Raw genomic sequence first — 12,813 nt, 5'->3', positions numbered from 1 at the left:
AAATAGCAAAAAAAAAAAAAAAAAAAAAACACTGGCTGAAAGCAACGTTGTGTTTGATGCTGATTTCTCTGCATGGCTCACAAGCCGTTCTTCAGTCACGTGCAGGTTTAGCAACACTGCCGCGCAAAGACCGTGCGAATTCGCCCGCCAAGCGATCTGATTGGCTAACTTCAGCAACGGTGTGAGATATCAAATAAATTATTTCCAGTTATTTGTCAGCATGACTAACCCCCCTAACGCTCATATACCCGGTCCGTGCTGTTTCTGGTCACCCTGTATATTATATGTCACTTTCTTGCTCCGGCAGTTCCTGCTTGTACGGTGCTCCATGTGCGTCAGTTCCTTGAGCTCGTTCTCCGGAGAGACGCCTAACCATGTCAACAGAAATGTGAGGTTGAATAAGAACGAGAGAGATCTGTTTTCATCATAATCTTCATTCACGTGAACTGAACTAACGTAAATGCGACTTGCAATCTTCCCCGGGCAAGTTTGTACAATAGCATACCGCACTTATAGGTTGCAATATACATGAGGACATTGCTCTTTTGGGATGTGTCGCCGCACTATGTCTGTGTTACATTCCTAGCTCTTGTTCTTCACGAACGCACTGTGGTAGTTTCCAACAAAAACACTTCTCGATTGGGAATGACAATATGTCCCGTAATGCAACAGTCACCATCACCACCACATTCCTTAATTCCGGACAACTCATTTCCAGAGCCAAACACTTTTGGGAAGCATACGGTAAATTGACGCCTTTATTTTCATGTTGAGATATGTTTAGCTATGAACATCTAAGCATCACATCGAGGTTTTGGGTAAAGCATCCATAGACGTTAAAGTAGAACAGTTGTATTTACCATGTTCTCTTGTAATATTTAACAACCCACTTCGTTACGAAATTTGCCAATATACTGTACATATTTACAATGATAACCAATTGTACTGCAATTCCCAGTTCCCCCGTCACAGTTCAAAAGATCTGTCCCCGTCCCATAGTATCACATTCTTCGTGACGGCCCTCATAGATATTACCTGAGCTTGATGTTTACAACAGACTAAATGCAAATACATGCCTACGCCTATAAACAACAATAAGAAGAAAGATGTCATGTCCGTACATGTAATCGCTTACTCCATGTTCAGGACGTACATCTACCATACGTAAGGAAGTTACCTGAAGAACAAGATATGGCACTCCACAGACTTGACATAAAAAAAGAAAGTCTTCCTTCAAAGACTGACGGAAGAAAACTACGTGAAATTATGAGAAATCGATCCTTTCAGTCGTGGTGCCAGCTACCACATAAAGGAAAAGGAGTAGTGTTATATTCAGACTGCCCGAAAGCAAACTCCTGGATGACTCGTAAATCACCTCTGTCCTCTTCTGAATACATAAACGCAGTGAAGATGACATGCAACCTCACCGCAGTCAGGTCGGTTCCTGGTAGGTCATTCAACACAACCCGTTGCCGCCAAAATGGCTGCAACGAGACAGAAACCCTTGGACATGTGTTGGGATTCTGCCAGAGTACTGAGCTAATGCGCAACCATCGCCACCATCGTGTAAGAACGTCGATTGCTCGAGGCTTGAGACAGCGTGGATGGGAGGTGCACGAGGAGGTTCACTGCATCTCTACTGATGACTCTAATCGGAGGGCGGACATCGTAGCCATCAACAGAGAGGACATGAAAGCGATGGTCTTAGATCCCACCATTCGCTTTGAAAGAGACCTTAATCAGGCTCGGGATGTGGACCTAGAAAAGCAAGCTATTTATGTTCCGTGCTTGCCCTACCTTTCATCTAAGTATAAAATACCTATTGATCGGTGGATTGTCACAGGCCTGCTTTTCGGAGCAAGAGGCACCCTCCCTAGTCAGACATCGAACTTCCTACAAAATTTGAAAGTTCCATTCTGCGAGTTAGAAAAAATAGTAATACAGATACTGAGGGACTCGCTGCAAATCATTCATTTCCACCTATACCTGAGAACGTGAGTTACATTCCTCCCCCACTAACCGTGGAAAAAAAGAAGATAACAGCATTAACGTTTAAATGTTCATCTTTTGATATTTTTAAACCATTGAAATTGAAAATGTATTCCGGATCCAAATGGTCACCCTCATTGGAGGACGGATGATTTATTTCTTTAATAAATCTCTCCCCCTAATCATACAAATCGTAAACCTGACATTTATACATGCTTAAGGAACAGTAATGTGTGAAGAAAATTAAATACACCGTGATACCTCACACACTACTGTACCATCGTTTGACGTAAGTCAACATAACTAACACCAACTTATGTATCACAGATTCATAAGGCATATCGAAACAACACACTAGAAAAAAAGAAACCATCCTAAAACAACACAATTTAAAGTTCAACAGTGCAGGAATAACCCTTTGTTGGTTTTTACGAAATATATAAATATCGATGTACTGCGGTGGACAATATTGATCTGTGTTAGGAAAGATCTGTGAGAACTCTGAATGTTGATAAAATATACCAACAATGTGTCAAAAATTATAGAATAAATTATATTTCCCTTTCCCACTTGGGTTATTTAACAAAATCCGGCACGTTAACGAGTCGCTACACACGTGTGTAATATCGAGAAGTGACAGAAACAGATTAAGTGAAATGTCGGACCGAATCTTTTTCCATATAAACCGCTCGAATTACATTAAAAATTATCCGCAGTATAATTTTTGTCATCATTTGGTGTTCGATTCCCAAAATATAGTTACGAGCTATTTAAAATGTTTTACTTTCATCACACTTTTGTGTCAACTAATGTGAAGACATATAACCAGCATCATTGTGCTGCTATCTGTTCAGAATACGTGTAGAAGGAATAATAATAATAATAATAATCATAATAATAATAATAATAATAATAATATCAGCAATAATAATGTTATTGGCTTTTTACGGTATTCGGAGACCTCGGTATGCCGGAATAGTGTCCCGTGGAAGTTCTTTTACGTGCCGATAAATATATCGACACGGGGCTGACGTATTTGAGCACCTTCAAATACCACGGGACTGACCCAGGATTGAACCTGCCATGTTGGGCTCAGAAAGCCAGCGCCTTAACACTCTGAGTCACTCAGACCGTCGAATAATTCTTTTAGTACTTTTTCTCTTTTCCACATCCTGTACCCATACCAAAATGTATTTTTAAGGAAAAAATCAACAAACAAAAATTGCAGTTGGGAAAGGTGCACAATGGGATAACTGTCACAACGAATATTCCAACTATTATGACTACCTGAAGAATCTACAATAAACAATTGAATAAGTTGAAAGTACACTTACCCCATTGACAGCAGGAGTAAATGAGTGCTGATTCATCGGCAGGGTGGCATCCGACTGTAGAATATCAAACACGTACGGATATAACAGATCTCCGAAGAAGTCTGTTGATTCTCTTGGAAGTTGAGTCGGCATGTTGTCTATTGAACACACCAGAACACCCGGGCCCTTGAAACTAAATACGCACCCCTAAATGAACATGCTCCTTAATATCTTCAAATTGGTGAAAAATATCAGAGTAGTTTACAGGAAATAAAACAAATGTTGAAGTCTTTAGTTAGTGTCACCTGGGTGGCATGCATTTATCAGTCAACTGCAGTCTAAGGAAGAATTTTCATGGTACTGAGAAAATATTTCTTACAAATATTGCCTTGATATAGTCAATGCATTGCGATTAATGTTGGAATTCAAGAGGACAAACTGGGGCAAATATTCATTTATAGGAAGGGGAGTTAGGGACTGGAATAACTTACCAAGGGAGATGTTCAATAAATTTCCAATTTCTTTGAAATCATTTAGGAAAAGGCTAGGAAAGCAACAGATAGGGAATCTGCCACCTGGGCGACTGCCCTAAATGCAGATCAGTATTGATTGATTGATTGATTGATTGATTGATTGATTGATTGATTGATTGATTGATCGATTATTCTCCTGGTTAAAATGTAAGACGACTGCTTATCAAAAGTTAATAAAGAGATAGCTAACTACATATGTCACAATGTATAGGAAATTCACTTCATTTGGAAAAATATTTTTGGAAGTCTGATGATGGGGAGAGAGACGAAGTATTGTAAGGAAATGGTGCTGTGTTTGATATTTGCTGGTAAAGCAAACATGAAACATACAACAAAAAGCAGAAAACCTTGTACTGAGGAATCATTGAGGTAAGCCATTAACGCAATGGATTAAAATGTACTTCGTTGCACTGACACAGATAGGTCTTAAAGCGACGATGGGATCGGAAGGCCTAGGAGTGGGAAGGAAGCGGCCGTGGCCTTAATTAAGGTACAGCTGCATGGTGTGAAAATAGGAAACCACGGAAAACCATCTTCAGGGCTGCCGACAGTGAGGTTCGAACACACTATCTCCCGAATGCAAGCTCACAGCTGCGCGCCCCTAATCGCACGGGCAACTCGCTCGGTTAAAATGTACTCAATTACCTTGTTTTTTTGGAGAGATTGTAATAATAAGGAATGTGATTTCAGATCGAGACTTTGTAACCAACTGGGCTGGTAAACCATTCGTCGCATTTTCAAAGCTCACGATACGATACTGGTTGGTTAAAATGTTCTAGTAGTTAGCATCGCTAACTGCATTTTTTTTTTTTTTTTACAGTTTTGCTCTACATCGCACCGACATTGATAGGTCTTATGGCGACGATGGGTTCGGAAGGCCTAGGAGTGGGAAGGAAATGGCCGTGGCCTTAATTAAGGTACAGCCCCCAGCATTTGCCTGGTGTAAAATTGAAAACCACGGAACACTATCTTCAGGGCTGCCGATAGTGGGGTTCAAACCCACTAACACCCGGATGCAAGTCGACAGCTGCGCGCCCCTAAATGCACGACCAACTCGCCAGGTCGCGAACTGCTGACTCCGGTTCCAGACTCAGGTCTTGGCTCTAGCTCGAATGTTAGTTTGAGCAGTAGGCTACACCAGAAGGAGGTTGAGTCACTCTCGCAGGGGAAATGGGCACGTAGCGCACCTGGCCTGACGGGGAAGCATATTGTTGCACCGGGCATTGCTGTGTATTATCTATGCCTGATTACGAAAGTATGAACCCTACGTATAGTGACTACTGTAATGACCTGTATGAAGAAAATAAACCTCGTTCCGCTACATCATTTCGCCTATCAAGCGGCCGCAATCGGCGGTTGCAGAGCGGGCTTCGGCTGGTACAACGGCTCTGCACACCGACCGACCAAGCGAGCAGAGGAGGGGTGGTCACGGCTCTCCCGTGGCTCTACGCCTCTGCATTCGGGAGACGGAGAGGGGCTGGTCCCCAACGTCGACTGTCCTGAGAATGGTTTTTGGTGGTTTTCCATTCTCCTGCACTAAGGCGAATCCCGGGACAGTTCGTAGTATAGGCCACGGCCGCCAACTCTCTCACCTTCTCCGCATATCTTCATTCACCGTCTAAGAGGCCCGCTTCCCCCTTCAGGGGAGGAATGAAAATATTTTAGTAGTAGTAGTAAGGGGCCGCTGATCACTCCGAAGGCTTGCAGATTACGAAGTGACCTCTGCTCAGAGCTAAGAGTCCTCGCGGCCGCTATCTCACCCTCACTCGTAGGCTGAGTGGACCTCGAACCAGCCCTCAGATACCAGCAAAAGTATCTGACCTGAACGTGAATCGAACCCGGGGCCCTCTGGTAAGAGATTGGCTCTCTATTCCTAGACCGTGCTGTCGGCAGTGATGATCTGTTGGTGAATAAAGTACATAGTTATGTCCCTTGCAGTAGACCGCGCTATTGTCCTTTCACGACAGTGGCAATAACAATCCCTGCTACCCCACCATCACATTGTAAGCGGCTGGCTGGATTCAATCCACCCAGACGGCAGTGGAGTGAGGAATGCACAGGCCAGATGTGGTACGACTCTCTTCAAGTGGAAATGGAGGGACTCATCTCGGAGTGACTGCCGAGAAGAAAAACCGGTATTGGTTCATACTGGCTTTGAATGTCCTCTCTGTGAGTTCAGAGGCCAGATGTAAGACATGAACAGTGTGACCGATGGAGCTACTCATTGGCTTTCACACTTTGATGTAGAACTATGTTTGGGAACTTGAGAAAAGTGTACCTTTATATTTATAAATCTGTGTTTATAAAGTAAAGCATTCACTTCACATATGTATATCTACCATTTAGTCCCGCATCTTGGGTTCGGAGATATGGTGAGATGAAAGGTAAGGCATGTTTTACGTAACTAATGAAGTAATGAAGATGAAATGAATGATTGTAATTAAATTTGATAAGGAGGTGGAAGAAATTGGTTGTGGCCTATGAATAGGAGGTGTCCCCGCATTCGCATGGAAGTGAAAATGGGAAGCCACAGGAAACCATTTTCAGAGTCACTAGAATGTCGAAATTTCCTAAACTTCCGACTGACTGCGTGGAGATTAGATTCCGTAATCTCCGTCAAAAGACGTGAGATCTCGTGGTGGACACAGTTCTGCAGGCGCTGATTTTTATTCTAGCATGCAACCCACAGGGCAGTTCTTCGCTAAAGGGGTGGCAGATTGGAACAGGTTTATCAGGTATAGTCTGCAAGGCAGTGTGCTAGTACAGGCAAATGCAGGCTTTGCTCTCTAGGACAGCCCACAAGCAGCCAAGTCCAGCACGCTGGCGGAAGGTTTTCCTTTCAATGTTTGTTTTCCAATCTATTGTTCTACCACTACCATAAATTATTGTTATCTGAAATAATAATGTTGACAGTTCCATCTTATACTAGAACATATATTACTTACGTTTTAAATTTTAATGAATAATGTTATTGTTTTTACGTCCTACTAATTACTTTTACGGTTTTCACAGACGCCGAGGTGCCGAAAATTTGTTCCATGGGAGTACATTACGTGCCGGTAAATCTACTGACACGGCGATGACGTATATATGCACCTTCAGATACCATCGGACTGAGTCAGGATCGAATCTGTCACATAGGGCACAGAAAGCCGTTGTCTTAACCGTCTGAGCCACTCAGCCCGACGTTTTTAATTTCTTTTTTTTCTAATTCGGGGCAGCCGTATACACTAATTACAAGTATTTTAAGCCAGATAATGTACTCAAAACGCAAGGAAAACTGGGCAAGGGAGAAAGTAGTCTATTTGATATAAGTCCCTATATGAATTACGTTTTGTACAGTTTTTTTTACAATGAAAATTCTTGAGGGAGAGGTGGACGGCTGCCTCACTATTTATATTTACAATTTCATTACATGAAATTATGCAAAATGATGCAAACTAGAGTTATCCTTACATAAAGTAATTCTTATACGGGTGGCTCGCCAGCCCCTTGGGATTTAGTCTGAAATAGATCAGTCCCTCTCCCTAAACCGTGCTGATATAACGAGATGAGTGACTATAGGCTAAAAACCAGCAGTAATCATGAGCGCCACTGTTAATTCATTGTGAGTACCCCGAACGAACCCATAAAACGAGCGCAACTGGAGGTGCACACACAGACCAGGAACAGGTATTGTATCTTATAGGCTGGAAACTGAGCGCTGCATCTCAAGCCTCGCAATATCACATTTGGCAGGGCACCTTGCTCGAAGTTTCGTATCCCATGCAAGTAACATTTTAAACACAACCAGTTCACGACGCGCAGGTCGCCTACGGGAGTCAAATCAAAAGACCTGCATCTGGCAAGCCGAACTTTTCCTCGGACACTCCCGACACTAAAAGCCTTACGCAATAACGCAACCAGTTCACTGGGATATGACAAGGTTGCATACTTGATAGCTTCCACAGACGGATTTGTTTATTTGGCCTTGAAAAGGGCCATTATTATGGTGGCATATGGTATGGAGCAGGGCTGGAAGAGACTAGGAAAAGTGTGACAGGATTTCAGGCACCTATATCTTTTGAAGCAGCACCTGCTCGAACTGGCGATCTCCGTGGTCCATACTCAGCTGCCCGCGATGTTGTAAGGACCGTCTGTCACGTTGCAACATCTCCAGTGTAACGAATTGACATGCCTCGGTGATGAACTGTTTAAGATGAACATGACTGCTCGGCTCTTGCGCATACACCACTTGTTTTACATGCTCCCACCAAAAAATCCAGGGGCGTAAGATCGGGCGATCTGACGGGCCAGGGGATAGGTCCTGCATTCCCTGTCCATTTATCAGGATACGTCGCATGTAGATGGTTCCTCACGACCAGTGCCACATCAAGCATATTCTTCCCTCTAGTTGGTCCCATCACTTTCTGAATCAGATGCCCTTCTCATATTAAATAATTTGCCATTTGTTGGTCATGCTTCCTGTCGTACCAGGCGAGTTGGCCGTGCGGTTAGGAGCACGCAGCTGTGAGCTCGCATCTGAGAGATAGTGGATTCGAACCCCACTGCCGGCAGCCCTGAAGATTGTTTTCCGTGGTTTTCCATTTTCACACCAGGCAAATTCTGGGGCTGTACCTTAATTAAGGCCACGGCCGCTTCCTTCCCATTCCTAGGCCTTTCTTCTTCCATTGTCGCCATAAGACCTATCTGTGTCGGTGCGATGTAAAGCAACTAGCAAAAGAACTAGCTTCCTGTCGTTCGCATTACCTTCCCAACTGATATTTAGTAAACTGAGATATTCTGCTACAAACACGTTCCTTTCTTTATCGTTTCCCACATAGATGATTATCTTATCAAATAATTCTGAATCAGCGTCAGCGCTACCCTTTCACGGTCTGTACACTCCAAAGACCTCAAGTTGCCTATTATCTTTAGAGATGAGCCTTACACCTAGAAATTCATGTTTGTCATCTTAAATTTTTTCGTAGTTTACAAATTCTTCCTTCACCAGAATGAATACTCCCCCTCCTACCATTCCTATCCTGTCTCTACGATACAAACTCCAGTTCCTTGAGAAAATTTCTGCAATCTTTATATAATTTCTCAGCCATGATTCAACTCCTATTACAATATCTGGTAAGTATATATCTATTAAATTACATAATTCTATTCCTTTCTTTAAATTAGTTCTACAGTTGATCACTAACATGTTTATGTCATCACTACTTGACTTACAGTTCCTTGTTCCCTTATCACCGCTCCCTAGGCCACCATGTTTCCCTGAATATACCTCCCTATATCCCTTATAAACAAATTTTCTAACTTATATGTACCGCTGCTGTTTAAGTGAAGTTCATCTGAGCTCAGATCCCTATCTCCTACTCACCCATTAGGATCTAGAAATCTCACTCCTAATTTCCCACATACCTACTCCGTAGTCTCATTTAAATCCCCAATCACCTTCCAGTCAGTATCCCTCCTACACAGTATTCCACTGATAACAACCTCCACTTCCTTAAACTACACCCGTTCTGCATTTACCAGATCCCACACATCACCAACTATGTTGGTACTTACACCTGCTTGTCTTACGTTGTTAGTACCAACGTGAAATACTACCACCTTCTCCTTTCCGTCCTTCTCTACTACTTTCCCTCAACATCTGCCTTAAATTAATTCCCGGATGACACTCTACCCTGGTTCCCTTTCCTCCACACACATTCCCCACATGTCTAACAATGGAATCCTCCATGAGATACCCTCAAACCTACCCACCTCATTTGATGCCCTCCCCTCCTGGTCAGCCTTCTCTTTCCTGGCAGCTGCAGAAGCTACTGCCTTCCTCCCTTTTCTCCATCCCATGACTCTGTTCCACCAGTCTTTTCCTATCCAGTACTCCACATTTCCCTTTTCTACCTTTCCCCTTCCTCGTACTTCCACACTTCTCAGCAAAAGTTCCCTGTTTCTCATCTTTCGTCAGTTGTTCTACCTGCAGTGACTAGTAACGATTTCTCACAGACACCTGTCCTGAATTCTGATCCTGAATGGTGCCCTTAGCCTGCAATCTCCTTCCCCTTAAAAGATTAGACCACCTGTCTTCTGCAAATCCCCCCTATGCTTCCCATCCCCCATTTACACCTATTGTATCCTGTACATTGTTTGAGGGAGGCCTACATTCCTTCCTGTTCTCTGAGAGAATCCTAATTATCTCCCTCAAACTCTCCAACTCCTCCCTCGTACTCCTTAATGCCTGGCCACACCCACAGTTCCTACACTTGCACTCCTTAGCCATTCTTTACTGAATAGTGAAAAGAAAAGGGAAAATAAGATAACTTATTCTGTGCAAAATAAAAATGGAAGGAAAGAAATATTGTCTAGGATAGTTCACAAAGATCACACAACAATAAGGTAATTAATATATCCTACTACGACACTAATAGGGACTGCCTGGCCGAAGCGGTACAGGTGTTCTCGATTCGCCCGGAAGGACGTGGGTTCGAATTCCCACCAGGAAGGCGTAAAATTTAAGAAACTAGATTTCCATTTCCGGAGGTGCATATGGCCCTGAGGTTCACTCAGCCTACACAAAAAATGAGTACCAGATTAATTCCTGGGGGCAAAGGCGGCCGGGCGCACAGCTAACCACTCTACCCAATCTCGTGCCAAGGTTAACAGTGGTGGAAGCCTTTACCTTCCCCTCCTCCAAGGGTCTTCATGGCCTGTATGGAGGTGAATTTGCTTTGCTTTTACTACTACACTAATATACTACTTAGTTATACGCTTTTTCCCTACAACACACTAACAGGGTGAAAATTGCTGTTAATTACTGAAAACAGTAAAAAAATACACGATAATTACACAATTTTAAACTGCAGTTACGTCTACCCTAATTACTACAACAGAATTCTAGTAAGAGAGTTACTACAGATACCAAAGATACGACAGATACTATACTACACAAATATTTCACAGTAATAGAATAAACACACTAATTTCTAAAAAGATACTATAATACACTACAATAATTTTAAACTACGCTCAGACTACGATCAGATACTACAATGCACTACAACAATTTTAAACCACCATCAGATGTATTCTAATTACAACAGGTTATTGCTAAGCACAGACAGAAATGGAAATTAGAATTAAAGTTTGAAATTCGCAAGACTACTAAAAATAATAGAATAAACACTCTAATTTCTAATAAATAACTACAATACACTGCAATAATTTTAAACTACATTCAGACGTATCCTAATTACAATAGGTTATTACTAAGCACAAATATACCGGGCGAGTTGACCGTGCGGTTAGGGTCGTGCAGCTGTGAGCTTGCATCCGGAAGATAGTGGGTTCGAACCCCACTGTCGGCAGCTCTCAAGATGGTTTTCCATGGTTTCCCATTTTCACACCAGGCAAATGCTGGGGCTGCATCTGAATTAAGGCCACGGCCACTTCCTTCCCACTCCTAGGCTTTTCCTATCTTATCGTCACCATAAGACCTATCTGTGTCGGTGCGACGTAAAGCAAATAACAAAAATAAACTAAACACAAATAGAAGTGAAAATTCCAATTAGGCCTAAACATGAAAATTCGCAAGAACTACTCAAGGATTACCAACAAAGTTTAACGCGTAGACATATTAATATTAGTACTACTTTATCCTACTATGCTGTAATAGAAATGAAACCTGCCGTTTGGTTAAATGCTAAAGTATCGAAAGGGTTACCGTACACAAATAAACACACGAATATAACAGGCAAGATACTATCTAATACACCGTATCTTCACTACAATTCTCAACTGAAATGTGGTTATGCGATTATTACAGATGATGGATTACTATTATTTTCCCTACTCCGTGGGACGGAGAAAAAAGTGTCCTTAAATGCTGAAAAATATGAGGTTGTTTACAATAATTTCTCAAAAATACTTCTGTCAAAAACTACGCCAGGGACTTTAATTGCAATTATTGGAATATAGGAACTTGATTATTATTAGCTAACCGCTCATAAATACTGAAAGATCGAGGGTGTGACACTTTTAACTGTCTGCTCAGTCGCTGAGTGATGAGGTTGTCGGAGACATACTGACCTGCAGCACATGCTGTATGTCCTAGAGAGAGCAAGAATTCCTTGATATAATCGTACAGTATTGAATCTTAGATAACAGAACCTACCCGGTCATAGTACTAAGCTGAAATGTTTCACACGGCGGTTTTTTTTTGTCGGTATGCACTCAGTCGTGATTGGTATGATGGATAAAGAGGGGGAAGAGGGAGGGAGCCCTGGCACGGTGGATTGATCATCTCCATACCATAGCTCATACTTTGTCAAAGTAACTATTAGATACATTTCTGGTGAGAAATTGTGTTTTACAGTGCACTGTTTTTTCTGTTACGGGCTAGAACAAATTTGTCACTTTCATTGACCTCTCTCATTCTCATCATTGACTTTGACGATGTGAAAGTGATGTTAGTAACGCCGTTCTACACACAGCCAGTGGCTGCGATGAATTGTGCAACTGAGTCATCCACTCCGCAGTCCCATGTGCAACAGTGTTCGATGAGCCGCGTTCTGGGAAATATTGGCCTGGTCACCACCCTTGTACACACATGCACAGAAATGGTGTCCCGACATAAACAATCAACACTGCCCCTCTCCAGTACTGAAGAGGAAGGAAGGGAGTGAAGGGGTAGTGTTGAAGGCTGCTCCAGTGCCGTAAAGGAGGGGAAGGGAGTGAACAGGTAGTGCTGAAGGCATAGTGTGTGTATTGCTATACACCCACCACTGTGCCGATTTTTGTCACAACAGTCTTGTAGCGGGCTGTCTAACTGCAGCATTGCGTTAAGCGAGGAGGTGGGGGAGGCCATGCTTTGTTTATATCGGGACACCATTCCTGTGCATGTGTGTACCTGTTGGCAATTTTTTCGAACTGTGCCCCATGATCTCTCCGAACCGTGCACGAAAGCCTCCACTGGCCTTTGGCATCAA

General features: G+C 42.7%; 1 protein-coding gene across 1 annotated transcript in view; it reads right to left on the bottom strand.

Moving 5' to 3' along the window:
• LKRSDH (lysine ketoglutarate reductase/saccharopine dehydrogenase) overlaps positions 1–12,813 on the bottom strand; it is a 232,130-nt gene that overhangs the window by 147,916 nt on the left and 71,401 nt on the right. Inside the window, exon 9 of the mRNA XM_067140684.2 lies at positions 3,324–3,495. Coding sequence (XP_066996785.2) covers positions 3,324–3,495 — 172 coding nt within the window. The remainder of the gene's footprint in view (positions 1–3,323; positions 3,496–12,813) is intronic.

This window comes from Anabrus simplex, chromosome 2 (genome assembly GCF_040414725.1).
Source record: "Anabrus simplex isolate iqAnaSimp1 chromosome 2, ASM4041472v1, whole genome shotgun sequence".
Lineage (NCBI taxonomy): Eukaryota > Metazoa > Arthropoda > Insecta > Orthoptera > Tettigoniidae > Anabrus > Anabrus simplex.
The sequence above is the reverse complement of the archived record's forward strand: the minus strand, read 5'-3'. Positions and strand labels throughout refer to the sequence as shown.